Source organism: Heteronotia binoei, chromosome 1, assembly GCF_032191835.1.
Source record: "Heteronotia binoei isolate CCM8104 ecotype False Entrance Well chromosome 1, APGP_CSIRO_Hbin_v1, whole genome shotgun sequence".
In the NCBI taxonomy this organism is placed as follows: domain Eukaryota; kingdom Metazoa; phylum Chordata; class Lepidosauria; order Squamata; family Gekkonidae; genus Heteronotia; species Heteronotia binoei.
Window position 1 is genome coordinate 118,155,428 of NC_083223.1, and position 19,714 is coordinate 118,175,141.

At 40.4% G+C, this 19,714-nt stretch overlaps 1 protein-coding gene across 1 annotated transcript in view; it reads right to left on the minus strand.

Moving 5' to 3' along the window:
- MOXD1 (monooxygenase DBH like 1) overlaps positions 1–19,016 on the minus strand; it is an 85,399-nt gene extending 66,383 nt beyond the window's left edge. Inside the window, exons 1-4 of the mRNA XM_060239499.1 lie at positions 18,677–19,016; positions 3,757–3,903; positions 3,040–3,207; positions 2,532–2,615 (exon numbers count right to left, since the gene is read on the minus strand). Coding sequence (XP_060095482.1) covers positions 2,532–2,615; positions 3,040–3,207; positions 3,757–3,903; positions 18,677–18,934 — 657 coding nt within the window. The 5' untranslated portion in view covers positions 18,935–19,016. The remainder of the gene's footprint in view (positions 1–2,531; positions 2,616–3,039; positions 3,208–3,756; positions 3,904–18,676) is intronic.
- Between the last annotated feature and the right edge of the window lie 698 nt (positions 19,017–19,714).

The window sequence follows — 19,714 nt, forward strand, 5'->3', positions numbered from 1 at the left end:
AGGAGAATGAGGTTGTAAGTAGCTTTGGGTCTCCAATGGAGAGAAAAGTAGACTATAAAATATAAACCACGGGTGTCAAACATAAGGCCCAAGGGCCAGAATCAGCCTGTCCAGGGGTCTTATCAAGCCCACAAGCAAACGATGCAAGGGAGGGAACAGGAGGCTGCTCGAGCAGGGTGAGTGGACAGAACTTCTCCAATTGTGGGTTCAGCATGGTGGAACACTCTTATCTTCAGCAGTCAAGCAGAACTGACCATGGCAAACTACAGCTATCAGAAAGGTGGAGGTAAATTGCTTCCAGGAAGGCACTTCACCTCTTCCATTTAAACTCTCCTTTCTGCTCCCCATGGCTTTTCATGGGAGGCAGAAAGCGGGGCCAAAACAGGAACCATTTAAACTCTGTTTTCTGTTCCCTGCAGCTTTTTGTGGGGAGCAGAAAGCAGGGCCAAAAATGGGAGGCAGAAAGCAGGGCCAAAACAGGAACCATTTAAACTCTGTTTTCTGTTCCCTGCAGCTTTTTGTGGGGAGCAGAAAGCAGGGCAATTTAAACCAGTTTTCTTCTCCTGCAAATAGCTGCAGGAAATGGAAAACAAGGTTTAAATGGCTCTGAGCCATTTAATCCAAATAGCTGAGTGGCAGGGACTTCCCAGCCACTCAGCTGTTTCTCATGAAGAGTAGAAAGCAAAGGTAAACCCCTGCTTTCTGCTCCTCATGAACCACTACCACAAAGTGCACCAAAATTTGTGGTAGTTCATCCTGGTTCTTCAGTTTGCAACTTTAGTTTGCAAACCCCAAACAGGCCAAAATTTATTATGAACTTTAATTTGTCAGCCAGTTCATGCCCATCCCTACTGTTTAAAAAACACTGTCTTGCATGCACACAGCTTACCTGCAGTCATGCAGTAAAGATTTTTGTGCTGCGATGGCAGCTTCTTCTGAAAGCAATTTTTTAAAAATCTGCTTAGCCAATCAGATTTCCAACAGCCAATCCGAAGCCCTGTTGGGCAAACACCCCACCTGGCCCTGCCCACTTTCTAAAAACACTTGGAGGGCTTCAGAAAGGGTGTTAGTGGGTGCCATTGTAGGGAGTCCTGGACTGAGTTCATAATAAAAAAGGATCCTACAAAATACAATGTAGCATCAGTTCTTAGAATTGTCAGCTTATAAACTTGAGAGGAGAAAAATGCTTTTTTGTATACTAGATATATAATTCTTCTGTCTTTATACCCATGTAAAATGGGATATAATTCACTGTGGTCAAAACGCCATACAAATAGTGGGCAACGTCTGAAGACTGTAGAATTATAAATAGCCATACTTGCATAGTGTAGTTCAGAGAGTACCACATATCTATATTATATTTGCTTCAGCGTGTTTATCTGTAACAGTAGGCATAATGCCATCTTTTGTGATATTGAGCTGTCACAGTCCATGTACACTATCATGAGCATTTATATGCCAACTCAACAAGTCTTAGAGCTGAACCATTAATTACTGTTTTCCAGTTTAGTTTTTGATTACTGTTGATTACCCTACTTGCTTCCTCAGTAACATTCAGAACCACTGAGAACTTGTCCAGATGGCTCATTGTGGAGAAAAAGAGGTACTATTTCAGATCAGCATTTCACAGTCCAAACTGAATGGTTTCAGGTCATTCATGTTCATAAAACTGTTAACAGACAGGGTAAGTCCAGTCTGGCTAGCTTCCCATGCTTGCTGCAGAGGATCAAACATGCCTGCCTTTCTCTGAGACAATTCTTCTAGTGTTGCACTGAAATATACAACAGGAAACCCAGGAAGCCACCACCTTGAGAATATCTGGAAATATATATTTTCTATGGCAATTTGATTCTGAAACTATTATTGAGCCAAGTTTCACATAACGTAACAGCCAACAAATTTGAAATGTAATGTTTATTCATCCCTCCATTTTCTTGGATTTGGTACTATCGATATGATCTATAAAGTCAATAATTTGTACAAACAGGCAGGTTCCTGTTAAAGTGCTAGGGTGGGCAGGGGCTGCATCTTATGTTAAAGTTCTATGGAAGTTTATCCACCATTTTAAATTATCTAGAAATAACAAAAGTTACCTATAGATACTTATTCTGCTGCCCTGAGTGAGAAATACTGAAAAAATCCATGAAATCATATATTGCATAATTCAGATAAATAGTTAGATACACATCACTCCTGTCATGCACTTGAAACAAAGTACAAGCAATACATGAATGGCTTTCATTGTGATGATAAAAGCAGTCCACATTATCTATCCTTTTATAATGTTAGCCACTGCATTCATGTCCCCTGCTCTGTGGATTCACAAAACACTTTGTTGTCCTGGGACTGGTACAACGAGGTAGTTGCCCAATGCACAGCTAGAATGCTTGCCTTTTTTATTAGTCTTATTCACTGGTTATAGCTTGCCACAGATCTATAAAGGAAATCCTTGTTCTAAAAACAGTCAAAAAAAGGAAGCATATTTCAGAGAAGCAGCAAAAAGCATCAAGCTGGACAGCTAGATAGCATACCTTTATTATATGATGCTTTCCATGAACTGTAGGTATCTTGAACATTTGGCACCAATATGTTGTGTCCTTGTCTGGTATAGGCACCTGTCTTAATAAAAAAAAAGGGGGGAAAGCTAATACAAACATCTAATTTTTAACTACACAGTCATATGCCCTGACATGGATAGCCCAGGCTAGCTTGATCTTGTCAGTTCTCAGAAGCTTTGCAGGGTCTACCCTGGCTAGTATTTGGATGAGAGACCTCCAAGGAATACCAGGGTTGTGACACAGAGGCAGGCAATGGCAAAGCACCACTGAATGTCTCTTGCCTTGAAAACCTTACGGCGTTGCCAGAAGTCAGCTGTGGCTTGACAGCACTTTCCACCACCACCATAAGGTCCTATAATATTTCCATTCATCTTGTACTAAGTATCATTGTGATGATAAAAGCAGTTCATGTTATCTATCCTTTTATAAAGTTAGCCTTTTATAATGTTAGAAAAAAAGTAAAATCCAAATCCAAACCTACGTCTTGGTTTGTCAAGTCAAAGTAAGGCAAGGAGGGAGAAATAACAGTGGCTTTCTCAGGGTTAAGTAAACGCAGGCTCTTTGTCCCCCGATTTGAACCATGATAATTTGGGCCTGTTTCTCTGAAGTCTTTGTCATGGTATGCCCATATCACTCTCACTGTGCTTTCCTGAAAAAGAAAAATTTCAAAAATTAGGCATAAGAAAAACTGTAACCACATCTTACAGCTAACCAGATGAACTTTTGCATCTTTAAACATCAGTCCTTATGTTTCTGTTGCTAAAGGGCATTGCACTGTTGCTGCCCTTAATTTTAGTTTTATGAGCTATTTAAATATGCTTCTGCATTGTTTCTTTTAGTTATTTTACACTTTGAATTTATGTTTTACTTTAAGACACTTTGAGGGTTTTGGAACAAAAAATGTGAGAGAAAATCTAAATCCAGATACATAAATAGTCCTCCAGAAAGGAAGTTAGAGGAGCCTTACAGAGGGAGCAGAACAGATCCATTTGCCAGTTACCCTTCAGAGATACTCAGTTAGTTATAGATCAGCAGATGTACTAATTTAACCAAATCCAAATACTATAGCATACTTAACAATGCAGCCTTGAGAATGAAAGGCTCATGAAGAGCTTTATTTTTGACAAAATGTTTTATTTACACAATTTTTATTTGATGAAATTTTTCTCTCCCTCAACTGGATTTATCATGAAATTACCGTTATACTTTTGTCATTGACATCACAAGTGTGAAGTTGCCGAATGAAAACTAATATTGTATGGGTATTGTTTTCCATGGCATACTCCAGATGGTAGTCCTGCTGAGAGTCTTTTTTCAATCTTCTGTCTGCATCTGTAAAATAATCCTGTTGAAGACAAAAATGAAACGTCATCCTGCTGTTATTTTTTAATGTCAGACATTCTTATAATCTTTTCCCACTTTTCCAGGAACACAGGAGGAGTAAAAGCATATGCCATAATTTCAATTTAAGTCTTTTAGAATAATACAAATGGAAATTTCTAAACTATAGAAAATCTCTTTTCACAATATGCATATAATTTATTCAAGTACCTTATAAAATGGAAGAAAAGGGTGGGGGAGAATACTGACCAAATTTGCCTGTACTGTAACACTTCAAATATCCATGGATTTCAAGGCAGGAGAACACCTTTTCCACAAAATAGCTATGTTGTATGGGTGATATTTCTTTAAATCATTCCGTGCTAATTCATTTACTTTCTAGGGTAAATTTAAACAGGAATATTGTAAAATAGTGAGTTCAGCCGTGGGTAAGATACAACTCTATTTTATTTTGAATCAGAACTGAGGAAACACACAGACAAACAGTAAATATGTACTCTCAGGAAACATCAAACCACACCCATAAGATCAGCAGGAAACCACCCTATTGGTTTCTCCAGGATCCTATTATTTGCATACTGGATATACATGCCTGAAGCCCTGATTGGCCAGTTCACAGAGAACGGCCAATCAGAGCATAGGCATTAGTATCCTGGAGGGCAGAAGCATGCTTCATTCCGGAACTATGAACAATACACAACAACTATGATATCATCATACATTCTTCTCATGGCAAATCACAGGAATGTTTTAGTGTTGTTCGTTTCTTTGAGAAAAGATTATCCCTGGTTCTCAGCACTGCAGAACTGATATAATACATAAGCAGTGTCATTAATAGGCCTTGAAATCAGCAGGAGCTCACAGAAGCATAGCTCCTGAACCTTTCTGATGGTTCCCGCTCTTCCTCCCTGCCTACCTTGTCCATTGAATAGTAGCTTCAGCTGCATAACAATCCATAAGCCAGCCACCAGGAGCTTTGCCACACCCCCAGCATTAACCCCTGGAGAAGCCCGCACCACCCTTTCTCCACTTATGTGATTTTGGGCGGCGGGTGGCTTGCTGGCCTTTTGACTATGGTGGGTGGGGGTGGCCAAGGAGAGCCCCAGGTGAGTGAGGCCTACTTGAGCTGACTGGATCTCTCTCCTTTCTTGCATTGGGTTGCTTTTGACTGGGGGGAGGGCGGCATATGCTAATGAGCTCCACAACCTATTTTTCTACAAAACAACCCCTAGTCATTAACCTCTTCTCCTCTGAATTCTTTGCCATAACATGCAGCTAGTTCTCTGACACATGCACCCCTCCTCTTTCCCAGGCCACTGCAATCCCTGCTACTGAATATAAACTATTTGATACTCATTCCAATAGCCTTTCCATTAGTTTCAGGAATAAAGTGGCAACACAGCCTTATTGTCTCTTGATACACTTATTTCATATTTTAATGGAGTTGTCTGGTCCTTGCTCAGAGATTTTGACTCCATCATTAAATATTAAAACGCACTGAGCTAGTCTGTAGTTGTTCTGTCTTCTGCTTTGTATCTTCCACCTTTTCACACACACTTAGCCATTTTTTGTGAGTCAAAATTAAACCTAGTTAAATTGTTACTTTAAGAGACTTCATTTTCTTGCCACACTAGTGACCTCTATGCCATTCTAGATAATACGTTAAGCAACAGCAGCTCTCAACACTAGGACATGTTTGGTACCACACCGGCAATCAAAGGTTTTGCCAGTTTGGTAGGCAACCATGCAATCCATTCAAATCATACTGGCAAGAGAAAGACACATGCTACCTAGAACTGCTTGGGAAATCTACAGTGGCAACAGCAACCATGTTGGCTGGAAATAACATAAACTAGGCCTTTGAGTTCTTTTAACGACAGAGGGAGAGAGTGGATGACAGTTAGTTTGCACTCATGTTTGGGGAATGGGAGATGAGTTAAGTTTTGCTGGGGAAACTATCCCACATAGTCTAAGCTCATTGAAGGATATGAGTTCTAAGTGCTTATCTGTGTTTACGTTACTTTTGCTACAACCAAGTTTTGCATGTTTTCTTATATGGACACTGCCTAAATATGCATTTTCAAAGAAACATATCAAAAGCAATTATAGATTGGTGGGTGGAGCCAAATAATTAGATGTCTTTCATTCACAGGAAACCATTTGGAAACTGAAGCAACACATGGTAAGTTGATTTTAAAGATCATAAAAGATGTGGTATATAATTTCCTGCAGATGAAGGAATTGATGATGAATTGCTCCTCACATGTTGTTGACCCTGCTCTTGCTCTCTCAAAAAGGATTTGCAATTGATATGGCTTCTGATTACTGCTATACAAAATGGCAAGGAGAGTAATTTCTTATGGATGTAATAAAAGGATGTAAATTAGCTCTGTTTTATCCTTGAAGAATGTAAGCACAGCTGCACAAGGAACCTTGAGGGGGGGAAATCACAGCTGTCACTGCATGCCTGAACAGGTGTTTAAAGGAGAAAGAAACCCTCCAAGCACTTACAAGATATTTTTGCTTTCTCTGATTAGTAAAGTAAATATGAACAAAATAGATTCTATTGTACTGAGGATCTCCAACACAGAGGATCACAAGATTACCTGATAGTCTAGTTACGGAATTTATCAGTGGATATAGAATTGTGAAATGTTTAATGCTTATGAAATATTAACTATATTCCTAGTGACAGCAAGTTGATAGCTGTCATATTTTGCTTCCAGACTGCTAACATCCTTCAGACAAAGAGTCTTCTGGGACCAGAAGACTAAACATGCAATTCTTGCTTAGAACAGCTATTCTGCTATTGCCCTTCAGCAGTGTCTTGTAAAGTTCCTTGGGCTTCCAAGGTGACTTGACTCCTGGAATTTTGTGCTCCAGTCCTCCCCTTGTTAGCCTTTGTGGCACAGTGGCTAGATCAGACTAAAGTCTTGAGTTGTCTTTCTTCCTAACCTGCCTCACATGGCTGCTACATAGATACAATGACACTCTGAGCTTGTTGAAAGATAGGTGGAATATGTAGGGAATAAATAATAATGGCAATCAAAGATGACTGAATAGATATAGGGATGATGTAGATATGGAAAAGCATAAAGGAACTAAACACGTTTTGTTCTAGGCATCTATAATTCCTCCCCCACTCCCACACAGTGAGAGGAATTTATGATTTTCTAACCTGGTTTTGAATAAACTTTATGAAGTACAGCAAGGGATTACAACCAGGTTCAACAAAGAATATAATACATTGCATTAACCATTAAAACATTGCCTCAATTAATCATGGGATTAGTTCAAACTCTCCATTTGTCCACTACTGGGGGGCCCTAGTCCAGAGATGTGGGTATTCTGAGATATGATGCACAGTTGTACAAATATAAAAGTGGTGGGGATGTCTAAATTATTAAGTTCTTTCTTTTATTTCTCTTGATTATAAATAAAATTTAAGAAATATATATCTCAATTTTTGCAGAGATGTTGGTGCCAAAAGAGGAATATATTATAGTTCTGAGATTCAACCCTATTTCTTTAACAGACTAATCCCAAGCAAGTTTCTTCAGAAACAAGTTCTCAGTTCATTGGGACTTACTTCCTAGTAACAGTGTTTAATATTACTATCTAAATTTCTGTTAAAAGGAGAAGGGACAATTGGATTGAGAGCACAGCATTAGGGGAAGGGCTTTAACACTTTTCCTATGCCAATTGCCAGATAAAAACTCACCCTATAGCTTTTTTTGCCTTGCTGAAGAAAAGGGCAATTTTCCTCACTGGAATACATAGCAGCTTTGTGAGAGGTCAACAGATGCCTCAAAAAAGGAAAGGAGGAAGAGTTATTGCCTCCCTCCCCTAGAGCTGTATGATTCAAATACAATAGCATACCTTTCAAGATTCTTTCAAAGCAAATTTCAAAGAGCCAGAAATCTCCAACATCTCATATAATGTAGACTGTGAAAAGACGTCAAGTGATGATATTGCAATGTCAGCAAGTTGCATAGTTCTCCATCACAATGATCATTGCCTGTCTACAGTTTCTATCTCTGCAGTCCTTCTGCCTACAATATGCCTGCATACGCTCACTTTGATCCTTTCAGCAATACCTTTAAGATGCTCCCTGAAATACTACCTACAGAGGGAGAGCACTTGTTGAACTAGATGGAATTTATTTAGACCGATTTCACACTACACTTGTTCTGGGGTGGAGAGCCCTTTTGTTACTGGGGCTTCGCTCCATTTTCACACAAGTTGCCCCAGAGCTGTGAGTTGGTGCACCGCTATTCTGCAGCAAGTGGGATATGCTGACAAGTTGTTTCCACTTGCTGCAGAATAGCAGCATGCCAAATTGCAGCTCTGGGGCAACTTGTGCGAAAACGGAGCGAAGCCCTGGGACTCTCCACCCTGGAACAGGGATAGTGTGAAATTGGTCTTATTTATTTATAAGATGTTCATGCTGCATCTCCAGGAGGCAGTTTACAAGAAGAAATAAACTACAAATCATATCAGCCAAAAGCCTGAGTAAAGAAGATAAGTCTTCACTTGATGCCTAAAACTAGCCATGGTAGATGTCAGGTGAATTGGCCTAGTGGGAAAGGGGAGTGCTAAAAGCTTCCTTGAGAGCTGGAGTTATTCTGCATGTGCTCAAGGAGGCAGTGATTAGACCAGGATGAGGGTGGGGGAACTCCCCAAGCTTTTTTATGCTTGAAGAACTTCCACCCTGTCTCTAGTTTTCCATTCTTGGGCAAGATTCTTCAGCAGGTGGCTGCTTCTCAGCTCTAGGGGTTTTTGAAAGAAGCTGATTTTTCTGGCCCCAGTTCAATCTGCTTTGCTCAGGTTGGCTGATCACTTCTCTTGAAAACTAGACAGGGGAAATGTCACCCTGCTAGTTCTGTTATATTTTTCATCAGCCTTTGATACTGTCGACTATAGCAGGGGTGGCCAACGGTAGCTCTCCAGATGTTTTTTGCCTACAACTCCCATCAGCCCAAGCCATTGGCCATGCTGGCTGGGATTGATGGGAGTTGTAGACAAAAAACATCTGGAGAGCTACCATTGGCCACCCCTGGACTATAGCATCCTACTAGTCTGTCTCTCCACACTGGCTCTGCTCCATGGCCGTTGGCCTGTGGGGTTCTGCAGTGTTCAATCTCATCCCCGCCCGCCTCCCTCATGCTAGCTATATGAGGCCACAGGGAGAAGGGCTTCTGGTGGCTTCATATAGATAGCATGAGGGATTTATGGAGGGCTGACACCTCTTCTGAAGTAAAGGAACACCATGGATGAAAAAGCCAGCTACTAGGTGATTTCTGGTCAATGCAATCTCTCTGGATCAAAGGAAATTTGTGAGATTACCCCACTTGCCCTTCTGATGGCAGTTCCTCAGGAGTAAATTGCAGAAATTGAGGGTTTTTTTCCAATTTGTCCCAAATTTGAGCATCTAGAAGGCCTGGATTTACAACTGTGCTCTTATCCATAGTGGAGCCCTACCAACCCTCACTTCTCAGCATTTGAAAGGAAACAATCAGTCTTATGGACAAGAGAGGTTTTCTCCTATGGCAATAAAAGCTTTCTTTATGGTAAGATAATCCTTTTTTTTTGGAACTACAAAATTTAAAAGAGACTCTAAGGACTCAGTAGATTAAAAATTGGCAGTAAAAAGCTTAATAAAAGAGACAACATAAGAAAGTTTTAAAAACTGAGAAGGGGTTTTATTTTATTATTTTTTACCATTGGTGAAAGTGCTTTTGGATCAAATGAATAGTTGAAAATTTTTGACTGGATTTGCATAGGAATATTTTTCTGTGCATTGCAGAGTATCTAATTGGATTATTCCAAATAAATGATAAGGACTTGGTCTGTGAGGTGTCACAGCTATGATGATGGAATGTCTGTGAGGTGTCATAGCTATGGTGATGGAATGTAAATCTGTTAAAGCTATAGAATGGTTTTTTTCCCTTGTATTATGTAAGAGAGACCTCTGCTGGTTTGAAAAATAGCTGCATCTGGAGTTTAGACAATGGCAACTAGGAAACAAGGGTTTGTTGAACTTTATGCAGAAAAACCATCTGAAAAACCAGTTACAACTGAGATGCTGCAGATATTATTCAACCAGATGGATAATAAAATGGAAACTTTTAAAAAAAGATGAATGAAAAAATGGATGAAAGATTTGTAAAAATGAAAGAAGTGACAGAGGAGCAGAGATTTAGACTAAACTCTGTCCCAAAAGCAAGAGATTTTCTGGAAAGATTTTAAAAAGAGTTGGTGGAAATAGAAACAGAGACCTCAGAAAAACCAAATAAGATCCACAACAGTTGCAATAGGAAATGGAAAAGTAGGATATGGAACCAGATAATATAAAAATGTATGGATCTTTTTCAAGGATTGACATGATTTGGACTTCTAGAGACTTAGCTGCTAAGGTCTTTAAAGTAGAGATTCTACCTAAGATCTTTTCAGACTATAGTTCTGTCATGATGTTTCTTTGACAAAAATAGAAGAGTATTTTAGAAAACAAAACTTAATGAGAATTACAGAACAACTATGAATGGTTCTATAACAACAAAAGAGAACTTTTGGAAACTATAAAAAAAGTTAAACCAGGAAAAGTTCCTAACCCAGATGGATTACCAGACAATACGTGTGTTGACAACAGATGTACCATTTAAACAATGGCAGAAAGAGTACAATTGTATGGCAAGGGTCAAAGTATCACAAGATGCAAAGAAAAGAGGAGGACTGGGTCTACCTGATTTGAAATTATGCTTTGTAGCTTGCTGTTTAGTTTGGATGAAAGATTGCTGAGAAATAGAAGATTATTGTTTTGAGATCTGGATGGCATGATTTGAGAGCTGAATGCATTTTGAGATTTGGATAGCATGGCTATTTGTGGTATGACAAAGCCAAGGTTAATGTGGATTTTAAAAATCATATTAGGTGTGCTATTTTTAAAATATGGAATAAATACAAACCTAGTTTGTCTGAAAATACAGCTTTCAATACAAGCATTTTATAGATGTAGTCTTCTCTTAAGTGGAATGTAAAATGAAATCAAGTGAAGATTTGATAACAGTGGTTCTTATCAGTGGTTCTTGTATGCACAATTATTAGAAAGATTTAAAGTGGATAAAAGTTCCCATGAATTTGAATGATCTAAGACTGTATTTAAAACAGAATGGTATACAAATGATGAATATGTTGTTGCTAAAATGTATAAACTTTTGTTGAAAGAAGAATGTGTGAAAGAATGGATGACAAAATGGACTGAAAATTTTGGGTATAATATACAACTGGAACAATGAGAAAATATTCGAAGAGTCTTAAATTTACATTAAATACCAGTCTCGAAGCAAATTGTATAAAATGATGTATCGTTGGTATATCACTCAAGAAATTAGCAAAAATGTATAAAAATAATTTGAACATGTGTTGGAAATGTGAACATCATTGAAGGAACATTCTATCACTTAAAATTAAGCTAATTTTTGATACAAATACACTTATTAATTCAGAAATTTTAAAGATTGATTTGTAAATGAAACCTATGGTTGCCTATCCCCAGCTGATTCGAAGGCCGTCTCCCTGTTTTGGAGTTATCAGAAAGCGGGGAGGGGGGGTTGAATGTCTGCTAGGAACTCCATTATGCCCTGTGGAGACTGGTCCCCATAGTATATAGTGGAGAAACAATCCATGGGTATTTGGGGTTCTGGGGGGGGGTGCTGTTTTTTTGAGTTAGAGTCACCAATCATAGCATCTGGTGTCCCTCCTCAAAAACTCCCCAAGTTTCAAAAATATTGGACTGGGGGTTCAGTTCTATGAGCCCCAAAAGAAGGTTCCTCCATTATTTCCAATGAAGGGAAGGCATTTAAAAGGAGAACAGTTCATTTAAACATCATGGCCAGAACTCCCTTTGGAATTAAATAATGTTTGTCACAACCTTGCTCCTGAGTCAGACCTGGCAACCCTAATGAAACCAGAGGCCTTTCTTCTGGGACTGATGGACACACAGTTGAAAAACTCCCATGGAACTTTGTATAGATGACAACAGCTGTGATATTATTATATGCTCAACAATTCCTACAATAAAGAAATGGTTGATAAAGATGTTAGAGCTTGCAGAGATGGCTAAACTTACTGCTTTGATTAGAGTAAAAACAATATCTGTTTTTATTGATAATTAAAAACCCTTTATAGATGTTTTTGTGCAATATGGAAAAAATGAACTGATAATTTGTGGATCTGATGATTAAGGAGGGATAATAGATAATGGGAAAAAAGAGCCCTTTTTATAATTATGGAGTGTTAATTTAGTAATATTACCTGTATTCATCGTAGAGAAAATCCGAAGCCTCTTCTATATTTCTCTATTTCTTTTTCTTCTTAAATCTTTCTTCTGTTGGTGTATATTCCTTAATAGCGTTCTCTTTTTTAAGTTTTTACCACTTCCTTTTAAATGATCTCAATAAAAACTATTTTTTTTTAAAGAAAAAAAAGGAGCCATTGAGAGAGAACATCAGGAGGTATGGACTGCAGTGTCACTATGTGGATGATACACAGCTCTTCTTTTCCACCAAATTCTATTGTTCTGAGCCAGGGCTTGGAGTGTAATAGGCTGGATGAAGGTGGACAGCCTGATTTAATCCTGACAAGAGAGAGGTTCTCTGGGTTAGTAAAAAGACAGATCAGATACCTGAGATCTCTCCTGTGTTGGATGGGTTATACTTCCCTTGAAAAGCCAGGTTCACAGCTTGGGAGCACTGCTTGACACATTTTAGAAAACTTGAATGGCTGTGGTGCCTCCAAATGCCTTGCCCAGCTTTGGCTGGTGTGTCAGCTGTAGCTATTCCTGGTTCAATCAGATCCATGCCTTAATTACCACTAGACTGGACTACTGCAATGCACTGTACTTGGGCTACCCTTGAAGAGGGTTCAGATTAGAAGATGCAGCTAATGTTAAATGCTATGGCTAGGCTGCTGGTTAGGAGCATGTGCCCCTGACTGCAACAATTACATTGGCTACTGATCTGCTCCTGAGCCTACTTCAAGGTGTTGGTTTTGAACTTTAAAGCCCTAAATGACTTGGCACCAATGTCTGTGAAGGACTGACTTCCCCCATATGTTCCTTCCTGATAATTAAGATCACAGGGAAAGCCTCTCCTGGCTGTCCCAGCAATGAAAGAAGCTCACCTGGCAGGCACACAAGAGAGGGCCTTTTTGATAGCAGTCCCATGATTATGGAACAACCTCCCCAGGGAGATGTATCTGGCTTCCTCACTTTCAGTCTTCATGAAGCAGCTGAAGACAGCTGTATTTAGGACTGCATTTGATTAATTTAGTTTTTATTTATTGACAGTCCTGAGATTTTAAACCATGGTTTTTCTAAAAAAATCATCATTTTATTTACATTGTAAACTGCCCTAAGTTCTGCAAGGCAGAAAGACAGCTAATAAATATTTTTTAATTAATTAAAATAACAGCTAGAAGTGAGGAATGTCAGATCAAGGGCTTAGATGCAGAAAAGGCCTTATCTTTGACAACTATGCACATAACCTCTGAAGGTGGAGGCACACAGAACAGATTTTCAGAAGAAGACTGTTAATGATGGGCAGATACATGCGAGCAAGTTATCTTTTAAATACATTGGTTCCAGGAAATGTTGTGTTTTAAAAGGTGATGATCAGCATTTTTAATTGTTCCTAGAATGGAATGGAAAGCTAGCTATAAGACCTGCCTTCCTTCTTTTAATTTTGAATGTATGTGCCTGACACTGGGAACTCGGGACAGAGAGATTCTGTTGGTGTATCACCCACCTACTGCCCCACAGCTTCACTGAGAGAGGCAGGCTTGAACTTAGCTGTGAAGTCCCTAAAGTCTATTCTCCTTCGGGACTTAGTTTGGTGATGGGAGAATTTCCCACTCTGCCCTTGCCATGAATTCAGAATGTAAGCTTTTGTGTACTAGAAGCACACTTCATCAGACAATAGGATGAACCATTATCTGGTGAAGTTGAGACTCATGGAAACTCCGAAACTCCACAAGGGTGAGATTTTCCAGTCAGCAAGGTTGGGCTCCTGTTACAGTCCTAGTTGGTGTGTGGAATTTGGAAATGACCTAGGCTGTGGACACCATTGCCTCAAGCACCCTTTCTCTTTCCATGCAGTCTAGATTACCCCTGGGTTTACAGAAGAGCTTTGGACAATGAAGCAGCTGGGCATAAGGTTAGAGCACAAAGGGAAGAAAACTGAAAGCAAATGAAGCTGAACACAGGTGAGAGTACATTATTGTGCCTGTTCTGTGGCGGTGATGGCACTGAAATAAGCTCACATCTCTGCCTTTATAGTGTCTGCACAGTGCCATCTGGTTGAGCTTTCCCAGGATGTGAAGAGGCTGTGATCTCAATCACCAGAGGACATTGACCCAGAAAACATCCAAGCCCACAGTTATTCCTTTGCTCATATTTGCAATGACTTACAACACTACAGTTTGATCTGTTCAGTCTCAGGGTGCTACTGGAATATAGGCTGGTCCTATATTCAGTTGATGAGGCCTGATGAATTGAACAAGGTGCTTCAAATGTATGCCCTTTCTCATCTAGGTTTGGTCCTTGCCCCTCATGGCTGATAGCATCTTGCCAGGCCCTGTTGGTTGACTGGGTCTAGAGGTAATAAATGTCTCTGTGCAGGAAAGTGTAGTTCTGATCACTTAGAAAGAGGCATCTGAGAGAGCCCTCTTGAAGAAGGCATCTCTGGACACAAATGACACAAACAACTATCAAGCACCAGCAGAGTGATGTCAGTGTGGCATGCACTTCATATCTCTCCTCTAGCTGCCTTTCAGTTTGTAAGGTTTCATGTGCTAGAAGCACACTTCATCAAATAGGATGAAATGGCAAGCAGCCCTTTATATTAAGGACTGCTTGCCATTTCATCCTATTGTCTGATGAAGTGTGCTTCTAGTACACAAAAACTTACATTCTGAATAAAATTTCATTGGTCTTAAAGGTACTACTTGACTCCTGCTTTGTTCTACTGCTTCAGACCAACATACTGCCTTTCGGTTTGTTTCCAGAGGTGTCTTTGCTGCCGTTGGCATGAGTGCATTTAAAAGCAGCATACTGCTCTGTTCACTGTTTTCCAGACTTTTAAAAATCTGTTCTTTTCAAACAGATGCTCTAAGCATCTCTTAGCATCTATGGGATACATTTAATAAACATGTTCTCTAACTTGGGTATCTAACAAGCAAAGGTTAGAATGAATCCCATAGAACTTCCAAGTAACAATAAATTAACAAAAGAACTGATTACTTGAGTAGGGACTATTTTTGTGTGAGAATTCAGCTTATGGATCATACAATGCAATCCTCTAGTACAACTTGAACAAAATAGATATTCATCAAGATTACTCTCTGCAAAATTGATTCACAACTCCAGACAGAGGTGGAGTCCAAGGAGGAAAGAAATTCTCAAACTGTAAAAAAAAAAAAAAATGCAAACTATGTCAATAAAGAGGGATTAAAAAAAAAAGCTAGATGCAAAAATTAGAGCTGCCTTGAGCACTTTCATGGCAAATAAAAACTTCAGTAATTTTGGAAGGGCGATATTGCTACAAGCACAAAAAGATGGAGCAATTTCTCTGAGGCTGCACCCACTTTACTCAGACATCTTTGCTTCACTGCACTGAGTGGAGGGAGAGGGTCTTTTTCCCTTACTCAAACGTATTCATAATCAACATCTACACTACTACTAATAGTCTGAAACTGTGTCTGCAATTAAGCTATATAGCACTTCACTTTACTGCAAATTTCCCCCCTTTTGCTGAACTCTTTGCTCCTTTCTCTTTTCCCACCCCTTACAGAAGAGCTATTAAGCATGCTTGAGAGACTGCTCTGACTTAGACTTGAGTCCCGCACTTTCCAAATTGTTAGATCTGGGTTCCCACTCTAATCTCTGAACTCCTGGAATGCTTGGCCACAAATGCATCATTCCCTGCTCACTCTTCACTCAGCCACACTTTTAAAAACATGAGTAGGCCCTTTGTAAAGTTCTCTTTCGCTTTCTGCCTCTGTAACGTAATTACCTCCTTCAATGTGATTGATCTGTTTACAAAGAGTTAATAGAATCCTCTTTCATGTTCTGTTCATCATACCAAATACTGAAGCAAAAGCTCCATGCAAAACACAGTGTTAACACCAAGAAGACAAGAGAAAGAGATATTTGTTTGATATGTGCTGTTCATAAAACTTTTCCTGATCTTGGAAAAAGTACTTGAAAAGTTTTCTGATAGGAATAAAAACACAGGGAAATAATAAAAAAAATACTGTAAAAAAGAGAAAAGTTTGACTTCTTTCATTTTGCTTTATTTGCTAACTGTAGCTACTAAGCAGCCTTTTCTCCAGACAAATTCTATTGTTCAAATCTTTCATTGTATTTTTTCTCAGATTATGCAGCTACATATTAACTATATTCTTATTAATAGCATAGTCGTTTGAACTACAGTTTTAAAATTCTGAAAAGCACCATGTGTAGTGATGTCATGGGAGGGAGGGGGGAGGGAGGGATGTTGCCTAACTCAAGAACAGAGACGTTGTCTGAGGCATATCTTAAAGGGAGAAATTATTAAATGCCTATGGTGAAAAGGTTGTCTGACCATCTAAGGTGAATGGCCACAATCCAGGGTAAATTTACAGTTTGAGGGCCAGGGGACTGAATGAGTGATAGCAGTACAACAAAAACTGACATCTTGACCTCTGTCAGATTTTAGACCAGATGCAGTTTTACTTGTTCTGGTGGATGATTTTATTACTGGCTTTGTTAGACCTATCAGTGGCCTTCAGCACCATGGACCACTTCTTTTTATTACATCCCTTAGAGAGATGCTGAGGGTTAGCAGCATGGCATTCTGTGGCTTTGGCCTTTTTTTCCCAATAAGACTGTAAAGAGTTCCATCAAAGAGACACAATCGGCTGCCTGGCCCCTAAATTGTAGCCTCACAAGGTATTCTTTCATCTGTTTTGTTTTATACTTACATCCGGTCATCAAATAAGATTATCCAGCATTTTAGGGCTGGATATTATCAATGTGCTATATTATTCAATATGTGGATATGTTTAACAGGTACGGAAGCAGCACTGGAGATGAAGGAAGAAGTAGGGACTTTATACAGACAGAATTGTTAGGCCACCTTTTCAGAGTTCTCTATAGCACGTTCACAGTCATTTGTATGGTGTTTGCACAAGATTTTAAGATACACATATCTGCTCTCCTAGTGTAACCTTTTTTCCTAGGAATAATAATACCGATATAAAACTTGGGATAGTTCTTATTGTTAAATTTGCTCTTGTAGGATAAAATCAAACAACAGCAGAGTTGTATGATGGGGATGCAAATCACATCACATACTGGATAGGGAGATGTGTCAGAGACTGTATGAATGAATCTCAGGCTATTGTGAATACAGTCACTGTGAGATGCATTTTCAGATAACATAGTAACCTATCAGCCCATCTTGAGAGAACATAAGTGCAATGGACAGAGATAACCATGAATAAGCCAAGTCATCATGCAGAGTGGACACATGTGAGTCACACTGAAGATGACATTCTTTAAACCACACATTTTTATTTTTTTTTGCATCCAGGGTCTAGATAGGCTTAAAAGAAATGTTTAAGGATCACAGCATGGAATCTCATGAAATATGAATTTCAAGGATACAAAATGATAAATCAAAACACCCTACCACACGCTGATTCATGCTACAGCTATTGTCAAATCATCTGTTCCGATCATTTCTATGTTTTCACCAATTTGTTATGAAGTTAGATAGGGCACTTATACTTGCCACTCTAGACCTCCAGAAAGGAGAACTTTTCACAAGAACTGAAAGGATGCAGTTGAATGCTGGAGAAGGAGCAGGCTGAAGATCTGCCAAGAAGCATCTTTGTAAGTGTTTTGAGGGTGTGGCAGGAACTAGTATTTGACTTACTACTATAGTAGCTCCTGAAGTATGAGCAATTTTGAGAATCAATGTGCATAAGTTTGAACAAAGTCAAGTTAACATAGTAATCTGTCATAATTAAAACTACTAACCATAGATGTGAGATCAGAAAAGGGCAGATTTAAAAACATATGGAATTCTATAAACATCAGTGGGCTTGGAAGGATATTACTTTGCTGAGGATTTCAGCGTTTCCCTCCAATTGGCACAGTACCTAAACCGTCAATATACATGCAGCTTCTCCTCTTCAAATGAGCCCAGATTCTGTCAGAACTATTTAGCTCCAGAAAGCATGAGCTCAGAATCCAGTGAAGTACCAAGATTCAACCATGGGGCATAAGACTGTTAATAAAGTGAGCAATACTTTTTTGTCACACTAGGTAGACCCTCTCCAATAAAAGAATAGCACACATCCCAATCTCTCCATAGCATAAAACTTTATTGAGAAACACAGGAGGGAACGTTTAATAGTTTCAAGGTACCTTTTGGCCCTAGGTCACAAAGTAAATGATATTTATGGAAGTAAACACACAGGCACAGGTGCACACACAAACTGGGGGTGACAGTTGTTATAAATCAGCCTTACATGTAGAGGGGAGCATAAGACAAAGGGCATTGCTGTGCTCGCCTGTGAGGAACTCAAAGTACCCTTCTGCATATCTGAGGCCATCTAGATTGATGTCCCACAGCCACTGCAGGTAGACTGGGAGTCCAGCGGGAGGAGTGAGTAAGCCCCTTCCCAAAGTAGCCCCATTCCCTCACCGCTCGCCCCTTCTCCCGTTCCGCCCTCACCTGTAGGTAAGGCTTGCCCCGGTCCACTCCGCCCACTACGATATCCGCCGAAGCCATGGCTCCCGTCGGGGAGAAGCCGAAGCCCACGTAGCCCTGCGTGCGCACCTCCAGGCGGAAGGCTATAGCGGTGCCTTGAGAAGCCCAGGAGAGCCGGTAGCGGGACGGCCCGTCCAGCACGGCGCTGTGCGGGTAGTGGCGCCCCACCACAGGGGGCAGCCCCCAGCAGCACAGCAGCAGCAACGGCGGCCAAGGGCGCATCCTCCTCCCCGCGCGCTCCAGGACGCAACAGCAGATTTGGGCGCCAACAGCGCGCAGCTCGCCTCTCTCTCTGGGGCAGCCTTTGCACGCCGGCTGAGGCGGATGCCGCACCCGCTGCTGCCTCTTGGCGCCTCCGCCAGTCTCTGCGGAGGGGGCGGGAGCCGGTCACCCCGCCCCTCCGGGAGCTGACCTCGAAGTGGGGAGAGAAGCGCCGAAGGAGGCCGAAGGGGCATGGAAGAGAGATTTCTGAGAAGCGGGAGGGATGGGCGGCGGACTCAGAACAGGGAACAAGAGCTACTGCGCCAGTCACTAACTTGTGAGATTCAGCAGCACAGAATGCAGTGACAGCCGCTAGTTTAGCTGGCTGGAAAGGAGGATTAGATTAGACCAGTTCATGGAGGATATGTCCGTCAGTGGCTGTTACCCACAGTGACTAAATGGAAGCCAGAAGCCTCGTGTCCAGATGCAGTGTACATCTAAATTGAGAGCCAGCCTGCCGCTTGGTGTAGTGCTTAAAGTGTCAAACTAGGGTCTTGAGAAACCCAGGTTCAAATCCCAACGCTGCCATGGAAACTTGCTGGGTGACCTTGGGCCAGTCATACACTTTGCCTAATTCACCACACAGGGTTGTTGTGAAGATAAAATGGAGGAGAGCAAAATGATGTAAGCAACTTTGGGTCCCCACTGGGGACAAAGGCAGCATTTAACAAAGTAAATAAATAAATACCAATGGTGAGGCTTCAGGATCTGGTTGGTCTTCCAGGGGCATCTGGTTGCCAA